Source organism: Apteryx rowi, unplaced genomic scaffold (genome assembly GCF_003343035.1).
Source record: "Apteryx rowi isolate R43461 unplaced genomic scaffold, aptRow1 scaffold_1048, whole genome shotgun sequence".
Classification (NCBI taxonomy): domain Eukaryota; kingdom Metazoa; phylum Chordata; class Aves; order Apterygiformes; family Apterygidae; genus Apteryx; species Apteryx rowi.
The window spans coordinates 25,021-38,987 of NW_020447251.1; the positions used below are offsets into that span (position 1 = coordinate 25,021).

Below are 13,967 nucleotides of genomic sequence, written 5' to 3' on the forward strand. Positions count from 1 at the left end.
GAGGGAAACAGGGCTTGTTCAGCCTGGAGAAGGAAAGACTTTTGAGGGAGACCTAACCACAACCTGCCAGTACCTACGGGGAGGTTATCAAGAAGGTAGAGCCAGGCTCTTCATAGTGCTGCTTGGGCAAACAGATGAGACAACAGATAGAAGCTGAAGAGAGAGGGTTTCAAGCTGGATAGAAGGAGAAACCTTTTTCCTTTTGAGGACAGTCAAGCACTGGAACAGATTGCCCAGAGAGGTTGTGCAGTCTCCATCCTCAGAGGTTTTCAAGGCCAGATTGGCTAAAGCCCTGAGTAACATGGTCCAATTTCACATCAGGAGGTTGGACCAGAGATGACCTGAGGCCTCTTCTAACCAGAATTATCCTACGATCCTACCACACACAGTTTAAGGACAGCAACACGTAGCTGAATAGCAGCAGCACCCACATCTAATAAACACTTTCTGTTACTGGATAGATCCCATTCTCTGATTCCATCCTTTACAGGATTGCATGAGGCACATAAACCCCAAATTTGTCTTGCTTAGAAAAACATTAATGTTCTGAAGGAATTCTATGATTCAGAAAGCAAAGAAGTGGACAGGCTCTAAAGCCACAAACATCTCATGCTCAGAAAAGATGACTATGAGAGCAAGAGTTCTTCCTGAGAAGTGACTAGGATCTGGAAAACTCAGGGTAGGGCAAGAAAAGAACAGGAAGAGGAGTATTACAACTTATGTTCACACATGCTAAAATTCAATAAGGTTTCTCAAGAAGAAACTGTCCCCTGTGTTGTCACATTCTCTTTCAACTGGTACAGAAACAGGTAGGCATACAGACAGTTATTAAATTCCTGTTCTGCATTAAAGTACATTTCAGCAAGTTATTAAGAAGTCAAGACGCTATAGAAGCTAATTCCAGAAGTTGTTTATTTATCATTGAAGAAACACACAGCAGCAAGTTCTGTGTTGGCTTCAGTATGACCAGATAGTTAATCATTGTTACTGCATCCCAAAATTGAAGTCAACACAGCCATTACTACAAACCACTTTTTTGGAAAGGGAAAGAATGTACCCTGAAGACAAAGAATTTGGGGGGGGGGGGGGATCAACAATTTCTCCAAAACCACACATTTTAAATATGACAATATTTATAAATCCTTGAAAGGCATGAATTATCCAGTAATGGAAAAAGCAGTTGTGCTGTTGGCAACAGAAAATACATAGCAATATGCTTACCAAAATGCTTGAATCATAAAAGCTTTCAGTTTTGTGGTTGTACACTGCAGCAGTATACATTACTGGAACAATGACTGCAAAATGGCTTCATAGGCATACGTATTCAAGTAAATCTACAGAAAATATCCCAGTGTAACTAATGCTCATAATGTTTATTGTATTTAATTCAAATTTCAACAACTTACTGAATTTAGATAATGATAAAATATGTCTCTCAAAACCACTTGCCCTCAAAAATACCTAAATAAGAGAGGGTTTAATGTCTTTTTTTGGGCTAATTATGGAAATTGATCCAGCTCTGCTTTTCAGTAATTCCACCACTGTGTGAACAGAGGTGTTTTCAAATGCATGTTCTTTGACGATAATACCCCATTCCAAATTAAGAACAACTAAAAATAAGAAGGTCAACTTGTTTTGGTGCAAGATAGTGTATTACTCAAGATAGCTGTTGGGCTTGCTTCTTTTTGTTTTAGCAACAAGTGATCCATGAAATAAGCAATATCTGAAATTTCAAAAACTGGCATTCAATTTCCAAACTTCTGCTGTGAGTTTTGTGCATGATCAATCTATATGAGTAAGTAATTTAGGCTCATGCTTTCATGTTACCTCAAAATATTTGTTAAAGAATTCCAATTGAGAATATTTATAAGCACAAATATAACCTGTGGATTCAATCAAATCAAAGCTAAAACATTGGTTAAACTCTGTTTTGATTTTCACTTAACGTCGTACAGTGGTCCATCCTTCTTCATCTGTCTCATTTTTAGTACGGCGAAGAGACTCACGCTCCTTTTCTGTCTTCCAGGAACCCTTCTCCTTCTCCCCTTCTTTTTCTCGTTCTTTTGATACTGGCGGGGGAGCAGAAGCTGGAGGAGCAGCAGGAGCAGGAGCAGGAGCAGATCGCCGCACTGGTTCACGTTCTTCTCCACGTTCTTCTCTCCTATCATCAGCACGTCGCCATGAGCTTGCTACAAATACAGAAGGACATTAAAAAATGTTTGTCATGTTCAACCTGCAGCTTGCAAGAGTTGAAACAAACATGACCAATACTGAGTCTGATTCAGTAGTTCTCTGTCTTGCTAACAGGTAGTATGAGGATGACAACCAAATGTACAGTTTAATTTTACAGTGAAGTAATGGACAGCAACTTACCCTCAAGCCACTTTTCAGATTCAGCATCGCTGTGAGCAACTGAATAGTGTCATCTTTAAAATACAGTAACTGAAGTAAGAATGTTCTATTGATGTACAGAGTTTTATGATGTAAAATATATTCTTATTTTACGTTAATATCAGAATTATAAAAAGCACAGAATGCATCTCATTAGAAATGACTGAATCCTGAAAATAGAAAAATCCTAACTTTAAACAATTGTGTAAAAAACTTTTTTGGTGTTCAGTGTTTCAAAACACAGCAAATTCCTGTTCAAGCCTTCTAAAATCAAAAGCAAAAATGGCACTAGATTATACAACTCCACTAATAACAGTATTCAGAAACTCTTTACTTATACTAAGAATTTTTCATTTCCATCAAAAGGAGGTTAAGATTTTTACCCTAATTATGTTTGTTATGTAGTTATGAACAAAGCTGTATCAAATACTCCCCCCCCCCAAAAAAATCCAGTCAAACAACAAAACAGTTCTTGATATGTTAAAAAAAAAAAAATCTGCACATTGAGAACCATATTATCATCCAGCTGGAAGTTCTATTCCAGTTTGTTCAATGAGATCACTGCATGACAGCACCCATATTCAGGGAACATTGATACTGAGGGCTGAAACCAAAATGAAATGAGATTCTGAACATGAGAACTCATTAAAATTGGACCATGTGATATCTCAGGCTAAATGCATTTTCTGTGACTGTATTTTTAGAATACAATATTATTAAATGGACATAATTAAAACAGATTATTAATCAAAATCAGTATCATTAATAGTGTGGAATCAATAGGGCCCTATTTGCAAATACTTTCTCAGATTTTTGAGAATGTTAAGAATGAGATAGAAGTGATTTTCTGGGATGTCTATCTTGATACTAAAAAAGAACTAAAAGATGCTAAAGCACAAGAATTTCATTCACCCTGAATATAATGTTACTATGAAAACTGCATACTTAAAATGTTATAGCAGATTTGAGATGCTACTACGATAGTAAAGAGTACAATAAAAAAAGGAAGTTAAAATTCACAGAAAGGTTCTCATTTACACTAAAGCTCTGTGTATTACTTTGCTGGCTGAGAATATAACTTATTCCCACTTTAACACCTATCACTGTCAGAATAACACGAAGGACCTAAAATGAAGGTAAGCATTTAGTAACAAAGAAATAAACATACGTTCTTCACGGTCAGATCTGAGTGGTGGTCCCCTTCTGAGGGGTAGATCTCTGTCATCAATACGTCGCTCTCTCATGTCACGACCACCTCTGTCCCATTCTTCACGACGGCTTGAATCCCTCCAGCTAGAAGTTTCCTCAGCTGGTCCTCTTCTCCAGCCAGCATCATCTCTTTTGCCATTTGAAAAATTAAATAAGTTTAAATGTTAACATTTTACCACTGCTACAGTAAGAAGAGATAGTAATTCAGGACACAGGTATTTTCAGGCCCACTGGGTCTCTGTTTAATATCCTGACATACTTCTAAAACCCTTTCTGTTTTTCTGGACCCTAATATGAAACTCTCTCAACAACAAAAAGATTGAAAGATATTTAAAGGGAGTAAAGCATTCTGGGATACCTTCTGTAAACAGTTAATATTTTCTTAAAAACAAACAACCCCCCCCCCCAAACCCCACAATTCATTTACTGCCTTAAAGAACTGCTCAATTTCATACCAACCAACCACTGTTCCTCTCACTAGGAAACGTCAGGCTATTTTCTTAAACAGCAGAGCAGGTTTTTTTTTTTTTTTAAACAGAAACATTCCACACATATTTAAACAGAAAAGTCAAACCTGGGACGCCTGAAACGATCATCTCTATCGAAATCTCTGTCTCTGTCAAATTCACGGTCTTTTTCGTTTTCATCACGATCTTTATCTCTATCCCATTCACGGTCTCCTGGAGGTCTGGAGTCTCGGGGGGGCCCCCAGCTGTCCTCACGAGCCTTTTCTCGTTCTCTCCACCCCCCTATAAGCAATAAACACAAAGTAATTTGTGACTGAATTCTGATCTCTCTATATAGACAAAGAATCATTTACTTCCCTCACAGAAACTGGTTCTTCTAGTTTTGTACACCTTGAGGATCTTATTCAAGTTTTTCAAAAAACGTGTGCATTTGAATAGAAGCCACATAGACAAAATATTGAAGAAACTGCTTAATATGAAGCATATACCTCATATACAAGGACTCCTTGTAGCAGTTCAGCACAGAGCTGATTACACCCTGCATATTTCAGTCAGAAAATACCATGCTCCTCAAAAGATTTTGTGCAAAATGAGCAAAGGAAGAAATAGAGTAGCTTAGACAGCAGATTCCTCTGTGAAAATCTACAAGTGAGAAGATTTTAGGCAAATAAATTCATAAGAACTTATTGCTTTTTAAAGTACTACTTTAGAATGCAACTATCAGTTACCATCTACTTACACAACACATCCTTCATCCCGTGATAATCTTAATTTACAGATACTTAGGAATAGGAATTCTGTATCATACAGCCTTTTCTTTTTTTTAATAGAGGAGAGGAGAAAGCTATTAGAGTACCAAGATTTACATATTCACTGTCTACTTTTTGCAGCTGATGTGGTAAATGTAAATATGTAAATCTGAACAAAAGAGACAAGGAAAAACATTTAAACATCATCAACAGTTCTGAAAAGAACCGGAAACAGATGTAGTATTCACCATTGACAAGATGTAGGACCACAAATAAACTATATAGGAATAGGATCATAGGACAGTTCATGTTTGAGTTCAAACTCCTGCTCAAAGCAGGACTTTCAAGAAAGGTATACCCCAAAACAATAAAATAGAATGCTAAAAACAAGAATATTTTTCTACACTAAAAAAATGATCAAAAACAGAGCCACTTGAATGACTTATCTAAAATCCTTTTTAGAAGGAGGTTAATTTCAGACGTATTTTTAAAAGTAGAGGGAACAGGGAAAGAAACCAAGGTGTGCCTGTCTAGTAAAAAGATCTCTTTCTCGTCAGGTCATTGAACTTGTATATTTTGTTTTTGTACACCAGATAAGTAAGTTTCCCAGAATTACTATGTGACCTCTAGATATATCTTCTGGGAAACCAATAAACACTGCTGCATTTTTTTTTTTAATTCAGCCAAATGAAAAGGATTAATTATATTATGTAAAGGGTCCACATTAGCCAAATTAATTCAGACATTTTCAGAGAGTTGATCCTCCCATCTCTGGCACCAAGTACATCATAACCATTATCCACTAGGTTAACATGTGCTTTGGAGATAGGACTGTTACTATATTTACCTGGTTTACCAAATGGTCTCCAAGGACCTGGCCTTGAATCATCCCCGCTACGCCATGGTCCCCTGTCATCATCTCTTCTGGAGAGCCTGTCATCATCTGCACTACGCCATGGTCCCCTGTCGTCATCCATCCCACGCCTGGGACCCCTGTCGTCATCCATCCCACGCCTGGGACCCCTGTCGTCATCTGCTGCACGCCAACTGCCCCTGTCATCATCCAGTCCACGCCTGGGTGGTCTATCATCATCCAAAGCTCGCCTGGGTGGCCTGTCGTCATCCAGCCCACGTCTGGGTCCTCTGTCATCATCTGCTGCACGCCAACTGCCCCTGTCATCATCCAAGCCGCGCCTCAGTGGCCTGTCATCATCCAAACCACGTCTGGGTGGCCTGTCATCATCCAAACCACGCCTGGGACCCCTGTCGTCATCAGCAGCTCGCCAGCTTCCTCTATCATCATCCAAACCGCGCCTAGGAGGCCTGTCTTCATCCAAACCACGCCTGGGTGGCCTGTCCTCTTCCCCTTCACGCCTAGGTGGCCTGTCCTCTTCCCCTTCACGCCTAGGTGGCCTGTCTTCAGATGACTCCAAAGAAGGACGTTCCTTTTCTTCAGCAGCACCTCGTCGGGGCAGATCATCCCCTCGTCGGGGCAGATCATCCCCTCGTCGGGGCAGATCATCCCCTCGTCGGGGCAGATCATCCCCTCGTCGAAAAGGTCTTTCATCATCTCTTGCTTCTCCTCTACGCCAATCTCTGTAAAACCATAAGGAATGAGCAAACAGGAGAAACTGACATCCAAGAAAGATTTACATATTGGATCAATGGCATCAAACCCCTCAAGGGTACAATTTCTGAAAGCATCCACTTGATGTGGGGTTGCAAACACATTTACAGAGCTTGCAGTTTTCATACACACATGTTCCAATTGCATTCACTGCTACAGGAAAGTGATAGGTAACCTTTTCTACAGCTTCAGGAAAGACTGAACAGTTTATTATCCCCTTCAAAACCACAGCTGTTGAGTCGTCCCTGGTGGGCCATCTGCTGCAATACAACAGAGAACAGGTTTGGCTACCACACTGAGCCTAATTTGTAAAACTCTAGCTAAGTCTCAAGGAATCTGTATTAAAAAAAACACAACCATCAAGTAAGTATCCTCCTTCTACACCCACATAACAACCCTATAATCTAATCTGTTTCCATATGCTTTGGCACAGTTCCAGCTCAACAGATTGGCAATACTTTCAGTGACAAACATCCACAACTAGATAAGGCAGGACAACTTAGAAAGCTCATGACACAATCCACTACTTCTCCCTACTTGTGCTAACTGACTGCAAATAAAGTTCACCAGGCTCTGGCAGGCTGACAGTGCTTGCAAAGACTCCCCTTACTAAGATATATGTGGGAAGTAAAGAACTGGTGAGAATTTTCCCTGGGGTATCAAGAAAACACTTCATCTTTGAAATACACTTGGTTTTATAACACTGAAAAGATCAGACACTACTGAACATCAGTTAGAGCCTTCTATCCTATCATCTCTCAGGACATACTGTTTAGTTTAATGTCTATAGGTCACTCAGAGACACGTAGTAGACAGCATTCTGCACTCCATTTTCACAATCCCATTGTATGTAGCCAAGACAGAACCATTTTTACATACACATTTGGACCGTAAGCCTTGGCTTTGTCACCAGATTAATTTATTTCATGCAATTAATCTTCCTAGAGCTTCCTCAACAATGAAGAGGAATAAGCAGTAGTACACTACAAAGATGGAAGGTGATATCTGCCTCTGGGAAACAGAAAAAACGTTGTACATTTTTATATTGGGATTGACTTTCTTCTTCTTAAAAAAAATTATTACACCTACCACAGAAAGATTAATAATTTTCCTCTTTTGTTTCTTATCGTGACTATGTTTTTTGCACAGAGAAGGAACGAAACAAATACTTGTAGTCTAGTTATAACTCATAACAAAGCCACTAACTGTCCAAGAGAGGGCCAGTAATATATTTTCTCCTTGCTGGACTCTCATCTTTCTGCAATCTGTTTTTCTTATAACTGGAATCATGGTATGGAAAAGACTGAGAACACTGGAACATGCTGATCACCTGGAATCCATTAAGCCAGGGGAAGGCTGTCTGTATAATACAATTGGTTGTTCCATGATTGTAAGGACCTGTGTACTAATCTGGCACATATGTCATTAACTATCTCATTGCCACAAGAAATTCATGTCTGCAAGACAACTTTTACAGCTTCTCCTCTTGTACTAGCATTCATAAGGTAATTTTAACGCATCTATCCAATAGCTGTATTTATATGTAGATATACACTGCAAATCAAATCTGATGTTCTATCCTCTATATCACTACCTTTAACGCCTGACTCCAAAACAGTTTTCAGAATATTTTATTCAGTTAGTTAAGTTTGCAAGGCTACATCTGTATCCAACATACACTTTCCCTTTACAGCCAAACTGCAGTTAGACTTGGGGCTTCTAAAGAATGCTGAATTACACCCTTCTTATCCAATTATGTCACAACATAACTTTTACTTCGTTATTTTTTAAGTTGGGCAAAAAGAAAATAACTGAACAACATTCAACAGTTTTACTTAAAATTCCAGAGAGGTATTAATTTTGATTCTCCTAAACATTTTGGTAAAAGAGAGATGAAAAGTTTTTATCAAACAAGCTATGCAGTAATCCAAAGTATACCTATTTTTTCCTCCTCAGCAGTCACTCAGCTTAATTTCTACAAAAATTGAACAAGGAATGACTAAGAGAGCAGTTTTGCAGAAAAATTCTAGGCTATAATGATTCAAAAATGAATATGGGTCACCAGTGCCACTCTGTTGTAAAAAAGTGTATCACATTGAAGAATACAGATAGACTCATTAAATGCTTATGTGATATGTAAAGTGCTACTTTTCCACTAAATAGTTAAAGGCTTCTGCTGAGAGTTTCATGCAATTTTGAATTATACAATTCATGAGAAAGTGAATCAGGACCAAGAAGGGCAGTACAGCTTTTAAGGAAAGACTATTTTGTTTACGGAAAGATAAGCCTCTTCAAATATGTTAAAAGAAATTGCTAGAAAGAGAAAGAATAAATTGATCTTTGCTTCCACAGGAGACAGTGCATTGTAATTGATCTGAACTGCTGCACTGGAAATTAAGATTAGACATTTATAAAAACCTATCTAACTGTAAGGCTAATTAACCAATAAAACATACAGCCAGTTGGAACAAGCAATGGAATCTCCATCAGCAGAGGCTTTTAAGAAAACTGGATGGGCATCATCAGAAATATTTTAGGCACAGCTCATCCTGTTGTGGAGCAGAGGGATGGACAAATAGTAAGGCTTTGATTTTTTACAATTGTGTACACAGTCTTCATTATTAGTGAACATATACAAATACCCTAAAAACATAGATGTGAACAAGCTTTTTTTTAAAAAAGTGCAAAGAACCTTCAGAATATTCTTCCTTCAAAAATCCTTCCCTCTCTGTTCCATATAGCCTTTCAGAACTTTGTTTTAGTTTATGGCATATATTTCCTGCTCTGTGAGCCATTCTGGGACTTGAATAGTTTGAGACTCTAAGTTTTTGACTTTACCATTTTTATACATTACCTTCAGTTTTCTAAATGAAAAATCTCAAACAATTTGACCATCCAAGAAGTCTATTTGTCATCCTTCTCCATTCTGTACTTAACCAACTTACTTACTTGCTTTCTTTTTTAATTAAAAATTTCTGCCCCCTCAAACACTGGTGCCAGCTGTGTATCAGCTGCTGAAAGCATCAGCTAGCCTTCACAAACTTAGGCTAAATACAATCAGAACATTATCTGAATGCAATTCCAAGAAAGAATCTCTCATTTTGGGATCCTTACAAAGTAATTTTTTAAATACAAGATAACTTTCAGAAATATAAACGCATGAGATATAATTCAAAATTAGTGCAACTTTAGCAGTAGCAATGAAAAGGGAACCCACACGTTTTGAGCCCAATACAAGTGGTGCTTAGTAACTCAAAAATTACCTTTCCACTGGTGCTCGTCGCCACTCAGATTCTGCCTCACCACCTCTTCTCCAGGAGCTTTCAGATTCCCTATCGCCCCAACGAGATTCCTGTATGTCAAAGCAAATTAGGAGCATCCTCTTTGAATAATTTAAAAAACAGATTTCCAACTAATAATTTATTCATTTAAGAGCATACTATGCTCCAAAAACTCATTTCTTACATTGTAGAGAATACTGAAAGATCAGGAGGTCAAATAAGTTAAATATGGTCTTAAATGATTAATTTTATTGATTCTGGCAGTGCTAAAAAAAATAATAGGGTCCCCTTCATGTCATGCACTGTACTAACAGGGTGGAGTATATGTAAAGTTAAAACACTAGCTTATTACAACTAAGTACATGAACAATATGACAGTGAGCCATATCTACAGCTGTTAGCACAAAAAGATGTTTTAAGTTTTACTTTCCTGCCGTACAGGACAATAGGAATTCAGTCACACAACCCTTCGCTTTTTTAAAAGTGCTTTTTAACCACATCAGACGACACCACTCTGATTAACTTAAGGTCTCTAAAGCAGAGACCATTTTGTTCTGAGTTTATACAGCACTTAACCTGAGACCTCAACACAAAAACAGTTTAGTTATTTGTAATTCACACAAGTTGCTTATATGCAGAGCAAAGCACTAATCAGGAATTTCTTTCACTAAAGGTAAAAATATCTTGCTCCACTACTACATAAAGACAAACCATTTAAACCGTTTTTGACACCGTGGTTTATTCATTAATTCCACCACAGAAAGCAAATTAGGTAAGCAACACAAAATAACTGATTTCACATAATCACATGACCTCTTTAAAAAGGGGTAATCCAGTCGGATCAAAGATATTTAAAACCACTCCTTGAAAACTGTTTGTATTTGTCGAAGTTTACATTTCAGTACAGGGAAATACATAGGTCAAACAGGAACTCGCACATCCTTTATTCTATGAGTTTCTGTTTAAATGTTTGCAGTAATGTTCCTGTAGAAATGATCCCAACAAAAAATGGGACAGAGGGGGGAAGAAAAAAAAAAAAAACACCCACAACTGCAAATGACATTTTTCTAGTGGTACAGATATCTTTTTCAGAACCTGAGTCAACTTTTCCGTACAGGTCAAGTACCCACGGCTAAGAGTGCCCCTTACGTGAAACATACTGGTGATGGTAGTTTACCAGGTAAATAATCACTAAAACCAAAAACTTTTGAAGCGATTTATGCCAACTTCTGATTTATCTTCATAGTGTTATTCAATAAAGCCTGCACTAAAGAAGGATAATGGCTATGGTGGATGAAACTTAAAAATAGTTCTTTTACTAGCAAGCTTTGAAAAAGTGGGAGCTTAAAATGTTTGTAGCACTCAGCTGCATTTCTAAAATCATTAAATATTTAATTTGAAAATAACTTTTTTGTTTCCTGTTGTATTGGGATAGTGATTTTTCCCAATACTCATATTTGCAAGTGGAAGTAGCAAACACCTTGTTTATAATGTTTTATTTATTGAATAAAAATATAGTTTAATATTTTAGAAGAATTATGCTTAGACTGGGATTTTCCTTCAATACATACTCTAATTCCTGACTTTGGGATGAGTCATTACACTCACTTCTAATATAGCTCTCTTATTTGTGTTAAAGAAAATTGCATTCAATGTTCTTTTTAGGCTTTATTCTTTTAGTTTTTAAACCGATTGGAAATCTTGGCAGTTTTCTTGGTTTGCTTTATTTTAAACTGACATAATAATAATAAGCAATAATAAATAAAAATTTCACTGCTAAATCAGCCACTTATGCTACAACTGATTCTACAATACTGTTACTAGTACTTAACTTGAATTTTCAATTACTTATATATCATCCACAGAAACAGGAGCAACAGGAGTCAAAAAGAAAAAAAATCTGCAAATATTTACCTTTCTTGAAAACGGGTCATCCAGACCCCTCCTTTCTTCTTCCCTGCGACGTTCTCTTTCTTCTATCTCCATTTCTCTTTGACGTTTTTTCTTCTCTAGTTCTTCTAGTTTTTTGACACGTTCCTGGTATTCACGCTGCTCCTGCTCGCGTTTCTCTCGCTCAATGCGTTCCTTCTCCTCACGCTCTGCAGAGTTTCAAAAATAAATAAAACATATAACCAATATAATTACACTACCCTTTCACTGTATTCAAAAAAGGGTTACAAACAATCCCTCCCCTTCCACTCCATTAAAAAATAAATAAAAAATCCAAGTAAGCATTTTACAGGTCACATTAAGAGCAGAATCTGTTTTCTGGAAGTATCCTAATTCCAGAGCAATAGGAAAAGAAACCACGATACATTCTATTAACTTGAAATCTTGAACAACTGCTGCTAGATACGGAAGAAAGCAAATATCCCAATCCCTGTAATTCCATGTATAGACCACAGATATGCCAGCTAAAATATCAGTAACTGACTCAAGTATGGTGAAGGAGCCCTTCCTTAGAAAAGGTTTAAAACAAACAAACAAAACAAAAAAACACATTAACCATGTCAGAATTTTGATATTCAGGATTTCTGTTTCTTTTCATTTGTTTTTAATACTGCATGGTTATAAACTCTCATACATAAAACCTTCATCCACCAAATGACAAGCAGGGCAGAAGTTTACCTTAAGGGATGTCTATGAGCTCTTCTCTCTTAAATCCTTGGAACTGGTTACCAGACAAAGCAATTCAACATCACAGAAAGCTGCATAAGTCACAACAATTCTTTGGTTGTCAGTCTAATACCAATGTTCCCTTTTTATTCTGCATGAGATGTGCATAAACAAGTGGCCAGAACTCAAATTAAAAGATTAAAATCAAAGATTCAATTTTTCACTAGTGTCCCTTATCTCTTACTTTATTCATATCTGGAGAAAGGGAAGGGCAGGAAGTATTTGTTTTCATTTTCCACTCCTCCTATAAGCTTTTGCCGCCTTCTCCATGCTGCATGCATATGCATCCAGAACATGCATTAGATAGAATGCAAAGGTACAGCAGCTAATACTGATGAACACAAAGTCTTTACCACTGACTGAAGGCAAACAGATTTCCTCTAATATTGTGAAACAGGGAAACCTGAAGTTAACTGCACCATGTCTGGAATGGGTCAGGGATACAAAAGATACAATAACCATATTCGCAGTTATACCTTTAAGCAGTTGTTCCTCTCGTAATCTTTGCTCTTCCTCTTCCTTTTCTTTGTAATAAGTAATGCGTCTCTCCTCTTTGCGTTGTTTCTTGCGTTCCTCCAAGCGATTACGCCTTTCCTCTGCTAACCTTTCCTGGAACTGTTTGAGTTTATCCTGAAATACAAAGAGTACACATAATGCCATCATAACTTAAATGTTTAAGACCTAAATAGTTACAGATTACTAAATAAAGTTGCAGAGAATCACAAGCTAAGGGCAATATATTAACTTGGCTCTACTAAAGAATGACTGCTTAACATTTAGGTACCATAGCTGTTTAACATTTAGGTAGCTAACCTTTTTCTGCAATACATTTGACATAAGGGAACAAAGATAACCAGTATGCACAATGTTAGTGCTCTATTTGCTTCTTTGGAAAAGCAAATACCTCACCTGGTTACTGACCTCATTAGAATTATATATAGTGCTGCATACAATTACCTAACCTGTTAAAATATTTAAAAAAGAAAAAAACTACTTATTGCAACATAGGCATATAACAAAAGCTACAACAGTCTCAGAAAAATTATTTAAAATGTAGAGCAAGAAGAAAATCAACAGTTCTCTTCCTGCCTTCTTAGTCTAATTGTTATTAAACTTTGTTGACATAAAATGTTACTTCAGGTACCAAATACTTTGACTATCAAAATAATTACCAGATTCAAACAAAAAGATAACAAAACAAAACACACACAGAAGCATTTATTTCCACATATTTCTTGGCTTCAGAATTATTTTTAGTATTATTCCACCAGAGTAAGTCCAAGTTACTCTACAGACAGCTGTTTAGTCACATGCTACGCGATGATCTCTTACTATCAGCGGAACTGTATTAAAGTAAATAATTTAGCTACCTTTTAGACAATTATTTTCCATATAACTTATTTCAGAACTTGAAAAAAATTGTAAATGATAAAATCTAGGAATGGATGCAAGAAGATTTTTTTTTTTCCTGTCAAAGCAGGAAGTAAACAATCTCATAATTCTGAGCCACTGTAGACAATTTTTTTTTTTTTTTTTTTTTTTTTTTTTTTTTTTTTTTTTTTTGTAG

The 13,967-nt window shown here is 36.9% G+C and overlaps 1 protein-coding gene across 3 annotated transcripts in view; it reads right to left on the minus strand.

Moving 5' to 3' along the window:
• Positions 1 to 890: 890 nt before the first annotated feature.
• EIF3A (eukaryotic translation initiation factor 3 subunit A) overlaps positions 891 to 13,967 on the minus strand; it is a 36,096-nt gene continuing 23,019 nt past the window's right edge. For all 3 annotated transcript variants that reach the window (XM_026068367.1, XM_026068375.1, XM_026068382.1), the window contains 7 exons: positions 12,877 to 13,030; positions 11,639 to 11,823; positions 9,707 to 9,795; positions 5,664 to 6,412; positions 4,175 to 4,349; positions 3,560 to 3,729; positions 891 to 2,189 (listed from right to left, as the gene is read on the minus strand). In XM_026068367.1, the coding sequence (XP_025924152.1) occupies positions 1,942 to 2,189; positions 3,560 to 3,729; positions 4,175 to 4,349; positions 5,664 to 6,412; positions 9,707 to 9,795; positions 11,639 to 11,823; positions 12,877 to 13,030 (1,770 nt within the window). In that variant the 3' untranslated portion in view covers positions 891 to 1,941. The remainder of the gene's footprint in view (positions 2,190 to 3,559; positions 3,730 to 4,174; positions 4,350 to 5,663; positions 6,413 to 9,706; positions 9,796 to 11,638; positions 11,824 to 12,876; positions 13,031 to 13,967) is intronic.